The sequence below is a fragment of the Ranitomeya imitator genome, chromosome 5 (assembly GCF_032444005.1).
Source record: "Ranitomeya imitator isolate aRanImi1 chromosome 5, aRanImi1.pri, whole genome shotgun sequence".
In the NCBI taxonomy this organism is placed as follows: Eukaryota; Metazoa; Chordata; class Amphibia; order Anura; family Dendrobatidae; genus Ranitomeya; species Ranitomeya imitator.
Window position 1 is genome coordinate 429,157,620 of NC_091286.1, and position 19,126 is coordinate 429,176,745.

Consider the following 19,126-nt stretch of genomic DNA (forward strand, 5'->3'; position numbering starts at 1 on the left):
TACTTCATCATTTGCAGCCCCCTATCCCCTTATCATTTCACCATGTGCAGTACCCCCTCAAACACACTTCATCTTGTGCAGTCTCACTCTCCCCCACCTCACCCATTTAAAAAAATTTAAAAAAAATGTTATACTTACCTCAGTCGTTCCCGGGGCGTTTAGTGTTTTCAGCAGTGATGCAGCTAGAATGTATGGGCTATAGTCAAAACCTGAAAGGAGCCCATACATTCCAGCTACAGCCGAGCAGGAGCTGCGCAGCTGACTAGGTTAAACGGTCGTGCACAGCTCCAAAAAGGGTCCCGATCAGCAGAATCACAAGAGCGAGGCCACGGACCTGCGGGCCCCTCTGTGTACTGCTAATCACCAGCCCCATGCAGCAGTAAGAGCAATAATGCCCTGATGGTGGCCCAAGTCACAACTCCGTTGTCGATTGACCCGGTACCAGGGTCCTTAACGCTCGGGATGCCCTTGCTCGCTCAATTCCCTGGGTTGCTTCTGAAGGTGAAGATGCAGAGGCTACTGAAAATAACTAGGCATGGGTAACTGAAAATACCAGGCATGCAAATATTCACTCACATATAACAGAGGAATGCATCGGTGAGCGGAGGATGGCGAAAAAAAAAAGTAGGAGAAGGAAAGGGAATTATCACATTTATAAACCCGTAGTATAAGTGGTTTAGATCATATTTTATGCTATATACATTATCAAATTCTATTTCTACAATTGTTCGGCATAATTGTTGTTACTGTAATGCAGCATACTTTTATTACAAATGTGGGCATATTGTAATTGCAAATTGAAAAATAACTTAAAAAATGTTAGACAGTCCTAAAAAAATGTTTACTCTAACTTTTTATGACTTGATATTTTTGTGTCGTTTTAGCTTCACTTATGTATGCAAAACCACCTGTAATGATAACTCCAAATGACAAACAAACCTTCGAATTTATAGCAGGTGAGTAAACTATGCCATTTCAATGGTTTATACAATTTTTGACTTAAAATACTTTGGGTCCAATGCTACAACACAGTCATTGTTCACACCGGTTTGATGAGGGGCTGTGTTTTGAGTCAGACGCTCTTGATTCATGAAGAAGCCTAGACCTTTTCATGAATCAGGAGCGTTGGACGAGTGGTGTACACCTCCGTGTGGCACCTCACCACATATCCTACTAATATCTGTAGTGTACGAACACCGCCGCTTGTCATGAACTTGATAAACAATGGCCACTACGCCATTGTCTCTTTCCAGCTCCATCTATTTTGTAGGAACTGGGAGAAGCTGGCATGAGAATGCCAAGAGCCGCTAAAAGTAGGCATAACTCCGAGTTGCAACTAAATTTTGTGACTTTTCAAAGCTTTCAGTATTGAGGTTTGAAAGCTTTGATACATCGGGCCTTAAAGTTTACTGTCCAATTACAGTGCTTTGAAACCATTTAACCCTTACAGTTGTGACCTACTGAGAGCATCACTCTAAGCTTTTGAATTTGTAGATTGTGAGCCCTCGCGGGCAGGGTCCTCTCTCCTCCTGTACCAGTTGTGACTTGTATTTTTCAAGATTATTGTACTTGTTTTATTATGTATACCCCTCCTCACATGTAAAGCGCCATGGAATAAATGGCGCTATAATAATAAATAATAATAATAATAGAATATCTACAAAAAGCATAAATGGCTATGCCAAAGGGGTTTTCCATCTCTGGAAAATTTTTGCATTCACATAAAATAGCAAAAAGAGTAATGATTGCATTACCAATCCCCTTTCTCTCTTACATTGATGCGTACATGGTCTCCAGTTGTTTTTGTCAGCTGTCCGCAAAGAAATGACGGTTCTCTTTTAAAATGTTTTAGTTTAAGGGGGTCGTTACTACTTGAAAAGTGTGTGGGATAAAAAAAAATATTCCGCTGTTTACTTTATCGAATATTTAATTTTGTATAAAAATCATAAATTTTTAAGTATAATAAATGAAATTATAAGACTTCTGTAAACTGGGAAATACTTTCTCACACTAGAGTCTTGAAATACACATTGATCGTTCAGTCCAAATCATAGTATGATAAAGATTGGCACTGTAGAGTAAGTCAAGCTGCGCAGATTTACTATATTTTAGAAAAAATATGTACCATTAGGAATGAGGATAACATGATTAATGATGAACAGATTAATTCTGTGAATAGCTTTGTATGATTTATTCTAAAATCAGTCATTTGTATCCTATGTAGTAAAAAGGTCGGACATGCTACAAGAAATGGTGACAAATAGATTCTAATGGGAAATTTATGTAGTAATTTATCTCAAGGATAAAATTTCTGTATAATTTGTAGTTATTTCTTAATTTATTTTTAATTGGAATACCAGTATAATTTTCTTTGTCTGTTTGCTAGTAATTCTGTTATTGCGTAGCCTGCTTATTAACATGTAGAAAAGAAATAAAATCTTAATTCTACATTAAAAGCTTAATAAGGAGTAGATACCCTAGAATCTACTCATGCATATGCTGTTAGGCAGAAATGAAGATCTGATTCCTATTTGCCTATATAGAATCAAAGAATGAGTTGGAAGGGACCTCAAGGGTCATTAAGTTCAACCCCTTGTTCAGAGCAGTGAATGATTCATTAAACCATCTCAGACAGATGTCTGTACAGACTCTCATTGAAGGAGAACTCATTGCAGCCTGTTCCACTCATTGATCACCCTCACTATCAAAATGTTTTTTCTAATATGTAATCTGTATCTTCTCCCTTTCAGTTTCATTTCATTTCTTCACGTTTCCAAGTGCAAATGAGAATAATGATGTTCCCTCTACATTTAGACATCCTTTGAGATATTTGTAGACAGCTATTAAGTCTCCTCTTAGCCTTCTTTTTTGAAAGCTAAACATTCCCAGATTCTTTAACCGTTCCACGTAGGACATACTTTGCAGTCCACTCACCATGCTGGTACCTCTTCTCTGCACTTGCTCCAGTTTTTCAATGTCTTTTTTTTTTTAAATGTGGTGCTCAGAACTGGACACGGTATTCCAGATGAGGCCTGACCAAGGAATAGTAGTGGGGAATAATTACTTCACGTGATATAATATATCCTAGAATGTAATATCTAATGTATCCTATAACTGTGTTTGCCTGGAGAAATGTTGAATTCCTCCTCTGCCTAGAGAAATGTTGAGTTCCTCCTCTCCTGAATCAAGTTGTTAATAAACCAGGTAAAATATTTATAAATGTGTACCTCCGTATACCTCCCTCATTTATCATCTATAAGTAAAGGGGTGGAATGGAGTGGATTAAGTTTCCACCAGTTATAAAGTTATGACTTATTCTACTGGAATGTCATACATTTCTAGAAAATCCTGTTTAATGAGCACAGGCTGCCCTTATATACAGTGGTCATAGCATTCATCCTAACCCTCTGAGCATGGACTGTCAATACCCTATCCTTCTGTTCTTGAGGTGTCTAGACATACTAAAGGTGTCAGGCTTACATTCTCCCTCCCCATACTGAACAGACCATATAGAACACAGGAGCACTTGGCAGACATGAACATTGATATGTAAGGGAGGGTTTGAGGAAGATAAATTTGTCAACAGCTATCTTGTGACCGGCCACTTTGAGTTAGGCCGGAGTCACACTACTGTAGAATACTGGCGACTGCTATGCGAGAAAACATCGCACAGCACTCGGACCAGTGTTAAACTATGGGGCAGCTCACATCACCGTATTCTTACTCAGACATATTCAACGTGCATGTAAAATTGCAGCAGGCTGCGATTGTACGCCTATATCATCTGAGACTTGCCAATGCAAGTCTATGGGTGCGTGAAAAACTCGGACACCACAAAGACCATCCGTCTACCTTGCGACAAATACGCACACATTTTCCTCATTTCAGCCCATTGAACCATTAAATTCAATTGAGAAAAACAGTGAGAAATGTAAACCCGTACATACGGATGTTATGCGGATGCCGTATGGATACATAGGTGCCAGAAAATCGCATCATCCCATTGCAAACGCATTACACACGGATGGCCATATGGAGAAAACTTGTGCGCACTCTCAGCAGGGAGACTCGGACCGATTTTTTCATACATTAAGTGTGGCTCCATCCTTAGAGTCCATATGTTTACCAGGATTCTACCCTAGCATTCTTTTTAGAAAATCCTCTCTGACCCTGTACTGCTAATTGTGTTGACTGCCTCCTCCCACTTCATCTTGCATGACAGATATTCATGTAAGCATGAAATTTCCTGCTACTTACCACAGCTTTGTTAGACACAGCAGTGGCTTAGCACAGAGATATTTCCATCTAATAATGTTTTGACGTCTCACTAGCTTATTCCTTAACTTTATGATTGGTGGGGTTTTAATTTCAGAGACCATTGCTAATCCCATGAGACTACAGTTCCCTCTGGCATATCCATTGTATGGAGATGCTCCCATCTACTTGCTGTATAGAGGACTAAAGTACCGCTCTATTCAACTGTGATGCTTAGCTTCTCCTTCTTCAATAGTTTTTTTTTTTTTTTTGCCTTTTTGGCAATTGATACAGTCCCATAGAATTATCTAGATCTTTATTCAGCTATTGACCAATTTTCTGTTAAAATAATTAAATAATAAAATCAGATATTACTTGCCCTCCTCAGATCCAACAGTGTGTTAGGGCTGGCGAAACGCATTGAGTAAATACTGAGATAGTATAGGTGCGTTCGCAGCCCCGGGTCCACCGTGCAGGAGTGGAACCTGCTGCTAGTAAATGGCGGCACTATATGGCGTTACTACACCTGAATAGACACGGGTACACCCGGTCTGTATAAGAGCGAACTCTGTTGCTTCACATAGTCGCCGGGATTAAAGATAACCCTGTGCCCTGTTAGCATTCACAGGGCGCAGCAAATGGATACTGCAACTCACCCCCACTATGCTGGTGTTTGATCCCGCTCTGACCCTCGATGGCTTTTGAGCCCGCACCCGATGATGCCCTGAGTCAGATGCTAGGATCAAACGGGACTTCCCGCCCTACATTGACGGATTGTCGACACTGAAGATAGCCGCACAAAGCGCGTACAGTACCGCAGCGGCGGTCACTGCAGGATAAACGCAGTATATTTTGTGCCTGGTGCTGGATGGCACTATCTGACACTAGACACTTGCAAGCATTCAACAGCTCTAGGGATGGGAATGATTTGGAGCTTTCACCAGAACAGGCATACATCCACACACAAATAAAGATTTATACTAGCGCATGGCCGTGCGGCCATGCAAACACAAGATTTATACTAGCGCATGGCCGTGCGGCCATGCAAACCTTTTATAGCTGTAGCACTCAAGGACCTTCCTAGTGGTCCAATAGGAGCTGCTACAGGACCTGAGCGTGTGACCCCTGACCTCCAATGGGAGGTCGTCCTGTGGGCATGCTCAGTATAGGGAAAGAAGGACTTAGTCCCTGAAATGCCTGCTCGCTGCTGATCAGTACTGGCTACAAAGGCAGAGCCTGGAAAGGCAGCAGTAACCAAGTGCACAGTATCAGCTTGAGCCAGATGCTGGGACTGACGTCTCTGTTGAGCAGGCTCCACTGCGGCTGGAGGAGAATGGGAGACCGCAGCGGACATGGTTCGAGATTCCCCCTGTGCAGCGGCGGGAACTCAGCTCCTAACACAGTTGTTCTTAACTGCTGTTCCTGTCTCTGTGTATTGACTACTGGCTGTAATGCCATCTATATGAGCAGAGCTGCTGAGCTTAGTGATTGGCTGCAGTGGTTGCATGTGCTGTAGTCATGTTGTCAGCACTGCAGTCACTATATAGAAACCTAGCAGCAGTGGAGAGCCTGTGCTGGATCTGAGGAGCATGAGTACTGACTGGTAGGGCTGGCGTAATGCACCAAATAAATATAAAGGTAGTAATAAGGTGCGTTTGCAGCCCGGGGTCCACCGTACAGAGATGGAAACTGCTGCTTGGTAATGACGGACACTACTGTAAATGGTGATACAATACCGAACACATGGGTTAACGTCACCCGGTGTGTACTGCTGTGAGCCCTGTTACTTCACAGGACTTCTAATTATATTTAGCTCACGGAGTGCGTGCAACGCCGCACTGGCGATCGCCACTGACTCATGATAACTACCGGATTTAGCACACCAAGTGCGTGTGGCGTTGCACAGGCGAATGCCAAACTGACGCTAACTACTGTGGAGTGTGGACTGAGTCCACAGTGGGGTACAGGCAATGCCACTACTAGGCGCTCTCTGACTCCAATCACCCAATTCACATACACAACCAGAGGGAAGGGGATCATTAGGAGCTTTCACCTGAGACATACACGCTTGCACACACACTACGATTATAGGATATACTAGCGCACAGCCGTGCAATCTTTTTATAGCCGCAGCCTTCCGGGACCTTGCTGATGGCCCAATCCGAGCTGCTTGAGGACCTGAGCATGTGACCTCCGACCACCAATGAGTAGTCGTCTCACGGGCATGCTCAGATGACTAATGCTGGTTGCTATAGCTGAACCTTGGACAGCAGCAGCAACCAAGCGCACAGCATTAGCCTGAGCAAGGCGCTGGGACCGACGTCTCTGCTGAGCAGGATCCTCTATGGCTGAAGAAGAGTGGTAGACCGCAGAGGCCATGGCTCGAGATTTCCCCTGTGCAGCGGCGGGATCTCGACACCTAACATTTACTTTATTATTTTAGGACAGTGTTGACCTAGAGAGGGCAGAAATCTATAAGGTACCAGCAATGGCATAGGGTAAAACTGGCAATGATTACAGTGCTTTGTTTTTGTTTGTTTTTTCAGGAGGAGAATTGCACATTTCTTGTGAAGTTTATTTTTCCTATGTAAATAATTCATTCAATGATATTGGGTGGACAATAAATGGGAAGAGTGAAGGAGACTTTACTGACCCCAGAATACATGTCAATGTAAGGTAAGACTGATTTTCTTGGGAGACAAGTCCATTTATGGCTCAGTTTAGATAGACATATAAAAAACTGGCTGTTCGGCAACTTGAAATATTTTATAAGTATCTGATCTGAACATCACCCATTCCAGCTGAGCTGTGAAGGGCCACAATTTTAGCATTTACAAGTTCCCCCCCCAGGGTGTGGCTGCATGATGCACATCATGATGTCGCTTGAGGCCTGGTGAATAGGCCTCAGGTGAAAATATTATGTCAACGATGGTCGTGTAAACATCAGAGGTGCCAAGCCAGGGTGCTGGCTGAAGAAATTCACAAGACCATAGTACCTACGTGGGTGCTGTACTAGTATCTGTGAATATATTCGCTCAGCTCTAATGACTAGATTTATAATAATCTAAATTATATTTCTCAATTACAGTTATTGAAATACAGTCATTAAAATGATAAATACATGTTTCTGCACATAGAGCCTTTATATGGTATTGCTAATGGGTTTTTATTGTTGATGCACATGCTTCATAAGTGTGAAGATCGTGAGCTTTATTGGAGAAAATATATGTAAAATACGTCCATCAGGACATCAGGTATACAGGAGGGTGCGGTCTTGGAGTACGGACGACGGCCGTTTCGCACACTAAGTGCTTCGACGGGTCCAGATGGTAGATTACAACACGTCATTTCCTTTTAAAGGATTTCTGACATGCATACACATAATTAGAAGCGTGAGTTTAACAAAATCAAAATTTGTGAATAATTTGTGACTGTGACATATTATCAAGTAATCCACATACAAACATACAATTCTAAAGGTTTCTTCATCTTTACATTCTATATGAATATAATATAATATATAATATTATTTTGTGAATAATCAATTCAATTAGTGCTATAACCTCTTAAATATATTATAAGAATACCGACATGTCAAGCCAATAAAGCTCACGATCTTCACAGCTACCATTGGGTGAGTGCCGCATATTTTCTTGCTTTTTGACTGCATTGTGGACTATTTCCGATATTTTTATGCAGAGCACCACGTACCCACAGCTTTCTTGACACCTGCTACTTGATTTGTCCGCTATTAGTCCTGCTTAGTGGAATCCGTATCTGTCTAGTGCCGTTCTGTTCCTTATATTAGTTGCTACTTCATAAGTGTAACCTTGGATAATGCTGAGGGTGAGTTCTCTTCTTTCATGCTCTGCTGCATTTTCACTAAAAATTAGTAGCAAGTGCCTCATCTCCACAGTTACCAACCATGCTATTTAAGGTGACTGTCAGCGCTGTCATTCACTTTGACATCTTGCTAGAAATTTCCGTAGGAAAATAATTTCTTATAGAGGAATACGTTCTAAAAGGAACAACTATTCAGCTGTTCTGTATAGATAATGGACCCCCTGCTGTATAATACAGAAACAGAAATCACCAAGAAGTCCTGTAACTACAACAGGAACACAAGGCTGCAGGTCGCAGAACTCCAAAAACGTAGAGTAAATAATATTCTTCGATTGCAGCAGAACCTATTTTTGGAGAATAAGTAGACGTTTTTTAGCCTCTATTACATAACGAAGGTCTCATCTATTTAAAAAGTAAGGTCTGCAGCGTGTGCTATGCTGTTGTATTCTGCTGCTGAAGAACCTCTTTTTGAATAGCAGAGGATCGCTCTGTGTCCATTAATAAGTGGGCGGCACAAGAGAAGTAATTTCTTGCCAAAGTGATTTGGTACAAAGTACTTCTGCAAGAAATAAATAGTGCGTGAAGAGCAACAATCATCTCTATGTAATCGGTAGGTTCTGACATCAGAATATAATGTTTCCACACATATCACATACAGATATTGTTTTACGATTGAAGTAGTAACACTTATGCCATATTTAGTATGGGAGATCCAATTTCTGCAAAAGCCTTATTAAATCTTTTATGATTCAATGTTGTTAGCCAGAAACCCAGGGGTGTATATAATTTCTCTCATTTATATGTTCCCCTATTTAGACTTTACCAAGATATATCATAAATTCTAAGAGCTTGGTTGATGCAAAATAAAATATTTTGCAGGCAACAAGACCTTTTATCGGTTTACTATCTTGTATTGCTCATAACCTTGGAGTGAACTTGTTGCCACACGAGCATGTAAGAATGAATTTTCCTCCTGTCTGCACCATTATTAGTCAGGAAAAGAAATGATGCAGGGTTTTCTCATTTTCTTTAGTGTTACAGCAGATACGACCCTTCCTGGAGCCCAGACCGTAAAAAAGGAATTACGGATCAAAAACATTACACCGGATGAACTCAAGCACAACTATACCTGCACTGCAAAAAACACCTTGGGGGTAGTTTCCAGACAAGCTCTTGTTAAAGAGAAAGGTATTGAAGTATAAAACTATATGTATTATTATTGCTATCATTTCTATAGTATGCCTCAATGGTCATGTCTAGAAAAGATACACTTCAGGTTGTACTTGAGACAGACAGATTTCTGTGCACTCCGATACGGGGGGGAGTTCTTGGAACTCTAGTCAAACTGACCTGGATTTTATTATATGGATGCCAGCGAACCTATTTTTTCCTTTGTGGTAACCACTATGGATTGTGTATAAACAGTCATAAGTAACAATGTTAACAATACAATAATTAAAGCGAAATAAGACGACCCTGCTCGTGAGAGCTTACAATCTACAATGAGGTGGGGGAGATACAAAGCACAGGTGTGTATTTACAATGATGTGCTTACAATGATGGTCTAGCCATCTTCAGGGGGTGGGGGATAGATGGAGATAGTGAATGGGCTACACACACACAAACATAAAATGACTTTGATTAGTGAACGTGGTAGGCCGCTCTGAACAAATGTGTTTTGAGCGAGCGCCTAAAACTATGCAAATTGTGGATGGTCCTAATATCTTGGGGTAGAGCATTCCAGAGGATTGGCGCAGCACGGAAGAAGTCTTGGAGTCGGGAGTGGGAGATACGGATTAGTAAAGAGGTTAGTCAAAAGTCATTTGCAGAGCACAGCGGTCGGTTAGTGTTATGATCAGGTGACCTTGGAGCAGCATGAAAACTTTCACTGGAGTAGGTGGTAACTATACTGACCGCAAATCCTGATCTTAACACCGCAACTAGAAGTAGCCGTGGGGTGTGCCTAACAAAACCTAGACACCTCGACACAGCCGGAGGACTAAATACCCCTATAGATGGAAATAGGAATTCTACCTTGCCTCAGAGAAGAACCCCAAAGGTTAGGCAGCCCCCCACAAATATTGACTGTGAGTAGTAGAGGAAAAGACACACGCAGGCAGAAAACAGGATTTAGCAAATGAGGCACACACTAGCTAAACAGGAAAGGATAGGACAGGATACTAAGCGGTCAGTATTAAAAATCCTTCCAAAAATATCCACAGCAGAAAATACAAAAACTCCACCATCTAACTAAAGATGTGGAGCGTATATCTGCAACTCCAGAGAATCCAACAAGACTGAGAAAACACTGACACAGTCTAAGCTGGACAAGAGAAAAACAAATGAATAGCACAGAATATAAGCACACTGCATGTGTGCCACAGAAAAAGAAACAGACACTTATTTTTGCTGAATTGGCAGCTAAGCAGGAGAAGCCAGAAAGTGATCCAACACTTCACAAGTAACATTGACAACTGGAAAGGACTAATGAATCCTGCACACCTAAATATCCCAGTCAGAGCTGCAATCAGCAGATACACCTGGCCAGGACTGCGACTCAGAGACAACTGCATTCCCACCTACAACCACTGGAGGGAACCCAAAAGCAGAATTCACAACAGTACCCCCCCCTTGAGGAGGGGTCACCGAACCCTCACCAGGGCCCCCAGGACGATCAGGATGAGCCAGATGAAAGGCACGGACCAAATTAGCAGCATGGACATCAGAGGCAAAAACCCAAGAATTATCCTCCTGGCCATAACCCTTCCATTTGACAAGGTACTGAAGCCTCCGCCTCGAAAAACGAGAATCCAAAATCTTCTCAACCACATACTCCAACTCTCCGTCAACCAACACAGGGGCCGGAGGATCAACAGAGGGAACAACGGGCACCACATATTTCCGCAATAAAGATCTATGGAAGACATCATGGATAGCAAAAGAGGCCGGAAGCGCCAAACGAAGACACCGGATTAATAATCTCAGAAATCTTATAATCTTTATACCAATAAACCGATGCTTAAACTTAGGGGAAGAAACCTTCATAGGAACATGACGGGAAGACAACCAGACCAGATCTCCAACCCGAAGCCGGGAACCAACACACCGACGACAGTTAGCAAAACGTTGAGCCTCCTCCTGAAACAACACCAAATTGTCCACCACATGAGCCCAAATCTGCTGCAACCTGTCAACCACAGAATCCACACCAGGACAGTCAGAAGGCTCAACCTGCCCAGAAGAAAAACGAGGATGAAAACCAAAATTACAAAAGAAAGGCGAAACCAAAGTAGACGAACTAGCCCGATTATTAAGGGCAAACTCGGCCAATGGCAAGAAGGCCACCCAATCATCCTGATCAGCAGACACAAGGCATCTCAAATAAGTCTCCAAAGTCTGATTAGTTCGCTCGGTCTGGCCATTTGTCTGAGGATGAAATGCAGAAGAAAAAGACAAATCAATGCCCAGCCTAGCACAAAAGGCCCGCCAAAACCTAGAAACAAACTGGGAACCTCTGTCGGACACAATATTCTCCGGAATACCATGCAAACGAACCACATGCTGAAAAAACAACGGAACCAAATCTGAAGAGGAAGGCAATTTAGGCAAAGGCACCAAATGAACCATCTTAGAGAACCGGTCACAAACAACCCAGATAACAGACATCTTCTGGGAGACCGGAAGATCAGAAATAAAATCTATCGAAATATGCGTCCAGGGCCTCTCAGGGACTGGCAATGGCAAAAGCAACCCACTAGCACGGTAACAACAAGGCTTGGCCCGCGCACAAGTCCCACAGGACTGCACAAAAAAAAGGCACATCACGCGACAAAGAAGGCCACCAAAAGGAGCTACCAACCAAGTCTCTGGTACCAAAAATGCCAGGATGACCAGCCAACACGGAACAGTGAACCTCAGAAATCACTTTACTAGTCCATCTGTCAGGAACAAACAGTTTCCCCACAGGACAGCGGTCAGGTTTGTCAGCCTGAAATTCCTGAAGAAATTCCTGAACACTTCACAAGTAACATTGACAACTGGCAAGGACTAATGAATCCTGCACACCTAAATATCCCAGTCAGAACTGCAATCAGCAGATACACCTGGCCAGGACTGCGACTCAGAGACAACTGCATTCCCACCTACAACCACTGGAGGGAACCCAAAAGCAGAATTCACAACAGGTTAGACTGCTAGACAGAAATGAGGGAGGAGATGTAAGCGGGTTCCGCATTGTGGAGAACTTTGTGGGTGAGAACAAGTACTTTGAATTGTATCCTGTAATGAATGGGCAGCCAGTGTAACGACTGGCGAAGAGCGGACGCGTCCGAGTAATGATTAGCCAGATGGGCGACCCTGGCTACTGCATTAAGGATGGACTGGAGAGGGGAAAGTTGAGTGAGGGGGAGGCAATTAATAGAGCGTTACAGTAGTCCAGGCGGGAGTGGATTAGGGCGACAGTGAGGGTTTTTGTTGTTTCCATGGTGAGAAAAGGGCGGATTCTAGAGATGTTCTTTAGGTGTAAGCGGCACGAGCGGGCAAGAGATTGTATATGCGAGGTGAAGGAGAGATCGGAGTCTAACATAACACCCAGACAGCGCGCCTGCCGCCCGGGTGTTATTATGGTGCCACCCACGGAGAGGGAAACGTCAGATTTAGGGAGGTTAGTAGATGGCGGGAGCAGAAGAAGTTCAGTTTTGGAGAGGTTGAGTTTCAGATAGAAAACAGACATGATGTTGGAGACTGCAGACAGACAGTCAGTGGCGTTCTGAAGTACAGCGGGGTAAGGTCAGGGGATGATGTGTATAGTTGTGTGTCATCAGCATAAAGATGGTACTGAAAGCCAAATCTGCTAATGGTCTGTCCAATTGGGGCCATGTAGAGAGAGAAGAGAAGAGGGCCAAGGACTGAGCCCTGAGGTACCCTGACAGTGAGAGGAAGAGGAGATGAAGTGGAGCCAGAGAACAGAACACTGAAGGAGCGGTCAGAAAGATAGGAGGAGAACCAGGAGAGAGCAGTGTCCTTAATGCCTAATGACTGGAGCCTAGAGAGTAGGAGAGGGTGGTCAACAGAGTCGAAAGCTGCAGAAAGGTCGAGAAGAATGAGCAGAGAGTGGTCACCGTTACGTTTTGCTGTCAGAAGGTCATTGGTCACTTTAAGTGCAGTTTCTGTCGAATGTAGGGGGTGGAAATCGGACTGTGAAGGGTCTAGGAGGGAGTGAGTGGAGGAGGGAGTTAGTGGAGAGGTAACGGGTAAGGCGGGAGTATATCAGGCACTCCAAGAGTTTAGAGATGAAGGGGAGATTGGAAACTGGTCTGTAGTTGTTTGTGCAAGATGGGTCGAGGTTGGGTTTCTTTAGTAATGGAATAATGATAGCGTTTGAAGGAGGAAGGGAAAATGCCAGAGGAGAGGGAGAGATTAAAGATTGTAGTTAGGTGAGTTGTGACGACTGGAGAGAGAGACTGGAGGAGGTGTGAGGGAATGGGGTCGGTAGTGAATGTAGTCGGACGAGAAGAGGAGAGGAGCTTGGAGACTTCTTCTGTGATGGGATCGAATGTGGAGAGTGAGCCAGAGGAAATGCAGGGAGGGATGGGAGTCACTGAACTTGGTGATTGGGAGCGGATTTCCTGATGGATGTTATTTATTTTCTCTATAAAGTGGGAGGCCAGGTCATCAGCACAAATGTCTGTGATAGGGGCTTGTGCTTTTGGCCTGAGGAGGGAGTGAAAGTGTCAAAAAGTTTCTTGGGGTTGTTGGATAGTGAGGCGATCAGGGTGGTGAAGTAGGTCTGTTTGACGAGGTGAAGGGCAGAGTTATAGGTCCTTAACATACATTTGAAGTGTATGAAGTCTTCTGGTGTGCGTGTTTTCTTCCATAAGCATTCAGCACACCTAGAGCATCGCTGAAGAAATTGGGTTTGCGATGTGAGCCAGGTGATGTGCATCTCTGTAATGAGGAGGGGTGTTGTCGAATAACATCAAAGCCCTATATAAGGTGTGCTTAATTATTATGCAACTTCCTTTACTTTGGCAAAATGGGTCAGAAGAGAGATTTGACGGGCTCTGAAAAGTCCAAAATTGTGAGATGTCTTGCAGAGGGATGCAGCAGTCTTGAAATTGCCAAACTTTTGAAGCGTGATCACCGAACAATCAAGCATTTCATGGCAAATAGCCAACAGGGTCTCAAGAAGCGTGTTGGGCAAAAAAGGCGCAAAATAACTGCCCATGAATTGAGGAAAATCAAGCGTGAAGCTGCCAAGATGCCATTTGCCACCAGTTTTGCCATATTTCAGAGCTGCAACGTTACTGGAGTAACAAAAAGCACAAGGTGTACGATACTCAGGGACATGGCCAAGGTAATGAAGGCTGAAAAATGACCACCTTTGAACAAGAAACATGAGATAAAACGTCAAGACTGGGCCAAAAAATAAATTAAGACTGACTTTTCAATGGTTTTATGGACTGATGAAATGAGTGACTCTTGATGGGCCAGATGGATGGGCCAGAGGCTGGATCAGTAAAGGGCAGAGAGCTCCACTCCAACTCAGACGCCAGCAAGGTGGAGGTGGGGTACTGGTATGGGCTGGTATCATTAAAGATGAACTTGTGGGACCTTTTCGGGTTGAGGACCGAGTGAAGCTCAACTTCAAGACCTACTGCCAGTTTCTGGAAGACAACGTTTTCAAGTAGTGGTACAGGAATAAGTCAGTATCGTTCAAGAAAAACATGATTCTCATGCAGGACAATGCTCCATCGCATGCCTCCAACTACTCCACAGTGTGGCTGGCCAGTAAAGGTCTCAAAGAAGAAAAAATAATGACATGGCCCCTTTGTTCACCTGATCTGAACCCCATAGAGAACCTGTGGTCCCTCATAAAATGTGAGATCTACAGGGAGGGAAAACAGTACACCTCTAGGAACAGTGTCTGGGAGGCTGTGGTGTCTGCTGCACGCAATGTTGATCGTAAACAGATCAAGCAACTGACAGAATCTATGGATGGAAGGCTGTTGAGTGTCATCATCATAAAGGAAGGTGTCTATATTGGTCACTAATTTTGGGGGGATTTGTTTTTGCATGTCAGAAATGTTTATTTCTAAATGTTTTGCAGTGATATTGGTTTACCTGCTGATAATAAACAAGTGAGATGAGAATATATTTGTATTTAGTTGCCTAATAATTCTGCACAGTAATAGTTACCTGCACAAACAGATATCCTCCTAAGATAGCCAAATCTAAAAAAAAAAAACACTCCAACTTCCAAAAATATTAAGCTTTGATATTTATGAGTCTTTTGGGTTGATTAAATAAATTATATACAGTATTCTCACAGTGCCTTGAAAAGTATTCATACCCCGTGAACATTTCCATTTTTTTTCATGTCATACCCACCAACTCTATATGTATTTTATTTGGATTTCTATGATATACTAACACAAAGCACAAAGTAGCAAGTAATTGTGAACTGTAAAATAAATTATACATGGTTTTCTACATGTTTTAAAAATATAAATCTAGAAAATATGACGTGCATTTGTGTTCAGCCCCCTGAGTCAATACTTTGTAGAGCTACCTTTTTTGCAATTACTGCTGCATATCTTTTGGGGTATGTCTCTACTAGTTTTGCACATTTAGAGGCTGGAATTTTTGCCTATTCATTTTTGTGAACTAGCTCTACCTCAGTGAGATTGGATGGAGAGTATCTGTGAACAAAAAATGTTCATATCTTGGCACAGATTCTCAATGGGATTTAGGTCTAGACTTTTACTTGGATATTCACACATGTGAATGTTATTTGCTTTATACCATTCCATTGTAGCTTTGGCAGTATGTTTAGGGTCGTTGTTTTGCCGGAAGATGAACTTTTGACCCAATTTCATGTCTTTTCCTGCCTCTGACAGGTTTGCCTCTATAATAATAAGTAATAATAATAATCTTTATTTTTTTATAGCGCTAACACATTCTGCAGCGCTTTACAGTTTGCACACATTATAATCGCTGTTCCCAATGGGGCTCACAATCTTAGATCCCTATCAGTATGTCTTTGGCGTGTGGGAGGAAACCAGAGTACCCGGAGGAAACCCACGCAACACGGGGAGAAACATACAAACTCCCTGCAGATGTTGTCCTTGGTGGGATTTGAACTCCGGAACCCAGCGCTGCAAGGCTGCAGTGATATCCACTGAGCCACACTGCTGCCCTGTATTTAGTTCCATCTATCTTACCATCAACATTGACCAGCTTTTCTGTCCCTGCTGAAGATTAGCATTACCACAGCGTGATGCTGTCACCACCATGTTTGACAACGGGGATAGTGTTTTCAGAGTGATATTCAGTGTCTGTTTTCCACCACACATAGTGTTTTGCACTTAGACCAAAAAGTTCTACTTTGGTCTCATCTGACCAAAGCACCTTCTTCCACATGCTAGATGTGTCCCAGTCATGGCTTTTTGCCAACTGCAAACCAGACTTCTTAGGCTGGGTTCACATTGCGTTGGGCGCGTCCGTTAGACGGACTACGTTATACCACGGCATTAACGCGGTGTAACGTAGTCCGCTAACACCACCATTGAGTCCAATATCGGACGGATCGCTAGCGCACGCCCACAATGGGCGTGCGCTAGAGAAGTGCTGTCATTGAATGACGGACCCCGAGATGCGGGCTGCAGCGTTTCCGGGTCCGTCACCGCTAGCGCAGATAGAGCTAGCAGATGCTCTATCTGCACTAGCGTGCTGCCATAACGGCACTTGCATTAACAGCAGCCCGTTAATGTATGTGTTGAACGGGCTGCTATTATTGCAATGTGAACCCCGCCTTATGGTTTGCTTTAAAAAATGGCTTTCTTCTTACCACTCTTCATTAAAGCCAAGATTTGTGGAACATACTACTAAGAGTTGTCCTGTGGACAGATTCTTCCACCTGACCTGTTGACCTCTGCAGCTCCTCCAAAGTGACCATTGGCCTCTTAGCTGCTTCTCTAATTAGTGTTCTACTAGTTTGGGATGTAAGTTTAGGTGGACAGCCATGTCTTGGTAGGTTTGCAGTTGTGATACTACTTCCATTTAAGTATGATGGATTGAACTGCGCTTCGTGAGACTTTTAGAGCTTAGAGTATAAAAAATATCCTAACACGGCTTTACTCCACTCCACCACTTTATCTGTGACCTGTCTGGTATATTTCTTCGTTTTTAAGATGCTGTTAGATCCCTAAAGTTCTTACACACACTTCTGAGGCCTTCACAGAACAGCTGTAGTTATACCGAGAATAAATTGCGCACACACGTGGACTCAATTTACTAATGACGTGACTTCTGGAGGCAATTGGTCACTCAGGAATTTAGTTAAGGGTGTCGGACTACAGGGGGCTGAATACAAATGCAGGTTGCAATTTTCAGATTTATAGTTTTTAAATAATGAGAAAAACATGAATTGTAAAGTGCCGTAGAACATGCTTTCACTACCTAAATAAAATGTATTATGATGCATCATTTCGTTTACACTTCACTTAAATTCGTGGGTGTAATGTGAAAATATCTGGAAAAGCTCACGGAGTTTGAATACTTTCTCAAGGCACTGTACATACCAAATATATGGTTAGGTATTTGCATTTCCTATCAAAAGCAGCTTGATTTAAAAGGATTTTATGAGTTAGAAGAAAAACTCTTTAAAGGTTTAAAGTGTAGAAATAAAAAAAAAGGATTATATACTTGGCTCATCAATAAAGTTCTTTTCCCACTCTTCAGTTGCACGTCAGCTTTGCTTAAAAAATATAGGTGAAGGTATAAAGGCAGCATATGGCTGTCACATCATGAGGTATCTTCTATGAGCAGCCAGGACCAGGAACAGCAGGCAGACAATAATTCTTATAACCATAAGTTCTGCTTCAATATAATGAAAGTGGAATTGTGTTTTGTGTTAGAATTGTTTTATTAAAGGACTGCATGTGCTTTTGTAATTGTGCTCCGCGTCTTTCTAAGGAACCTTTGTCCATCCTTTTTATTATTTGTCCTGAGCTCTTCACATTATGATATTGGCAGGCACAGAGCGAGAACTTTTTAAAAACTACCAAAAAGTCAAAGACTCCATTGGTCAGATGAAGTACAACTATGCTTTCATTTAACATTTTCTATGAAGTAGCTGCATTTTTTTTTGAAGTACAAGAAAAGCAACACAAACCACACTTTCCTATACTTCTGAAAGGACATTCACCTTTCATAATTAAGCATAGTTCTACTAACTGATGGCAATAGAGTAGGGTGGAATAAATAAGACCCAAAAAATGGAATCGTAGGGTGGAATAAATAAGACCCAAAAAATGGAATTGATTCAAATAAAACCGATATCAGAAAATGGCCCTAGGGCCCCAATAGTGATCAACCCCTTCAAGTATGCTTGTAAATTTTTAATCCTAGCAATAGATGTTTTTTTTAATGTAAATAAAAAATAAATTGCACATATTATCCAGATTTTGAACCCTGCGTAGTATAGTCTCCTAAGTTATATTGTGTGGTTTTGTTTGTCATTGATATAGTCACAGAAGTTTGGATTGATTAGCCTGTTGGGTTTTGCACTTTCTTGCTGGGCGCTGACCTTTTAACCATTATCTGCCTTTATGTAAATGTAACTGTGAACTCTTGACACTTTTTCTGCAAATTTGCTGATCAATTTCCCATGAGAAGACTGCGTACTCTTTCTCTGTCTTGTTGAACAATTATTGACATAAACAAGGATAGCAAGAAGTTACAATGAGATACATTCATGGTACTCTACTGTATCTAGATAGATTCGGTAAGACAGCCAATGTCAGGATAATTTGTAAATTGGACATGAGATTGCTCCTTGTTCCCATTGATCATATGTAAAATGACATATGCTAAAGAGGACGTATTATTATACAGTATTGATGTGTATTGTAAAAACAAATTGACATCTTTATTACTATACTTCTTTACGAGGCTAAATCACAAGAGACCTTTGAATATGTGGTGCATTATTATTGACATGGTGTAATACTGCACTAATAAGGATTGT

General features: G+C 42.3%; 1 protein-coding gene across 3 annotated transcripts in view; it reads left to right on the forward strand.

The window, feature by feature from the left end:
- The window catches only part of IL1RAP (interleukin 1 receptor accessory protein), a 332,383-nt gene that overhangs the window by 273,894 nt on the left and 39,363 nt on the right, over positions 1 to 19,126 (forward strand). For all 3 annotated transcript variants that reach the window (XM_069727112.1, XM_069727114.1, XM_069727113.1), the window contains exons 6-8: positions 885 to 956; positions 6,801 to 6,930; positions 9,131 to 9,285. In XM_069727112.1, the coding sequence (XP_069583213.1) occupies positions 885 to 956; positions 6,801 to 6,930; positions 9,131 to 9,285 (357 nt within the window). The remainder of the gene's footprint in view (positions 1 to 884; positions 957 to 6,800; positions 6,931 to 9,130; positions 9,286 to 19,126) is intronic.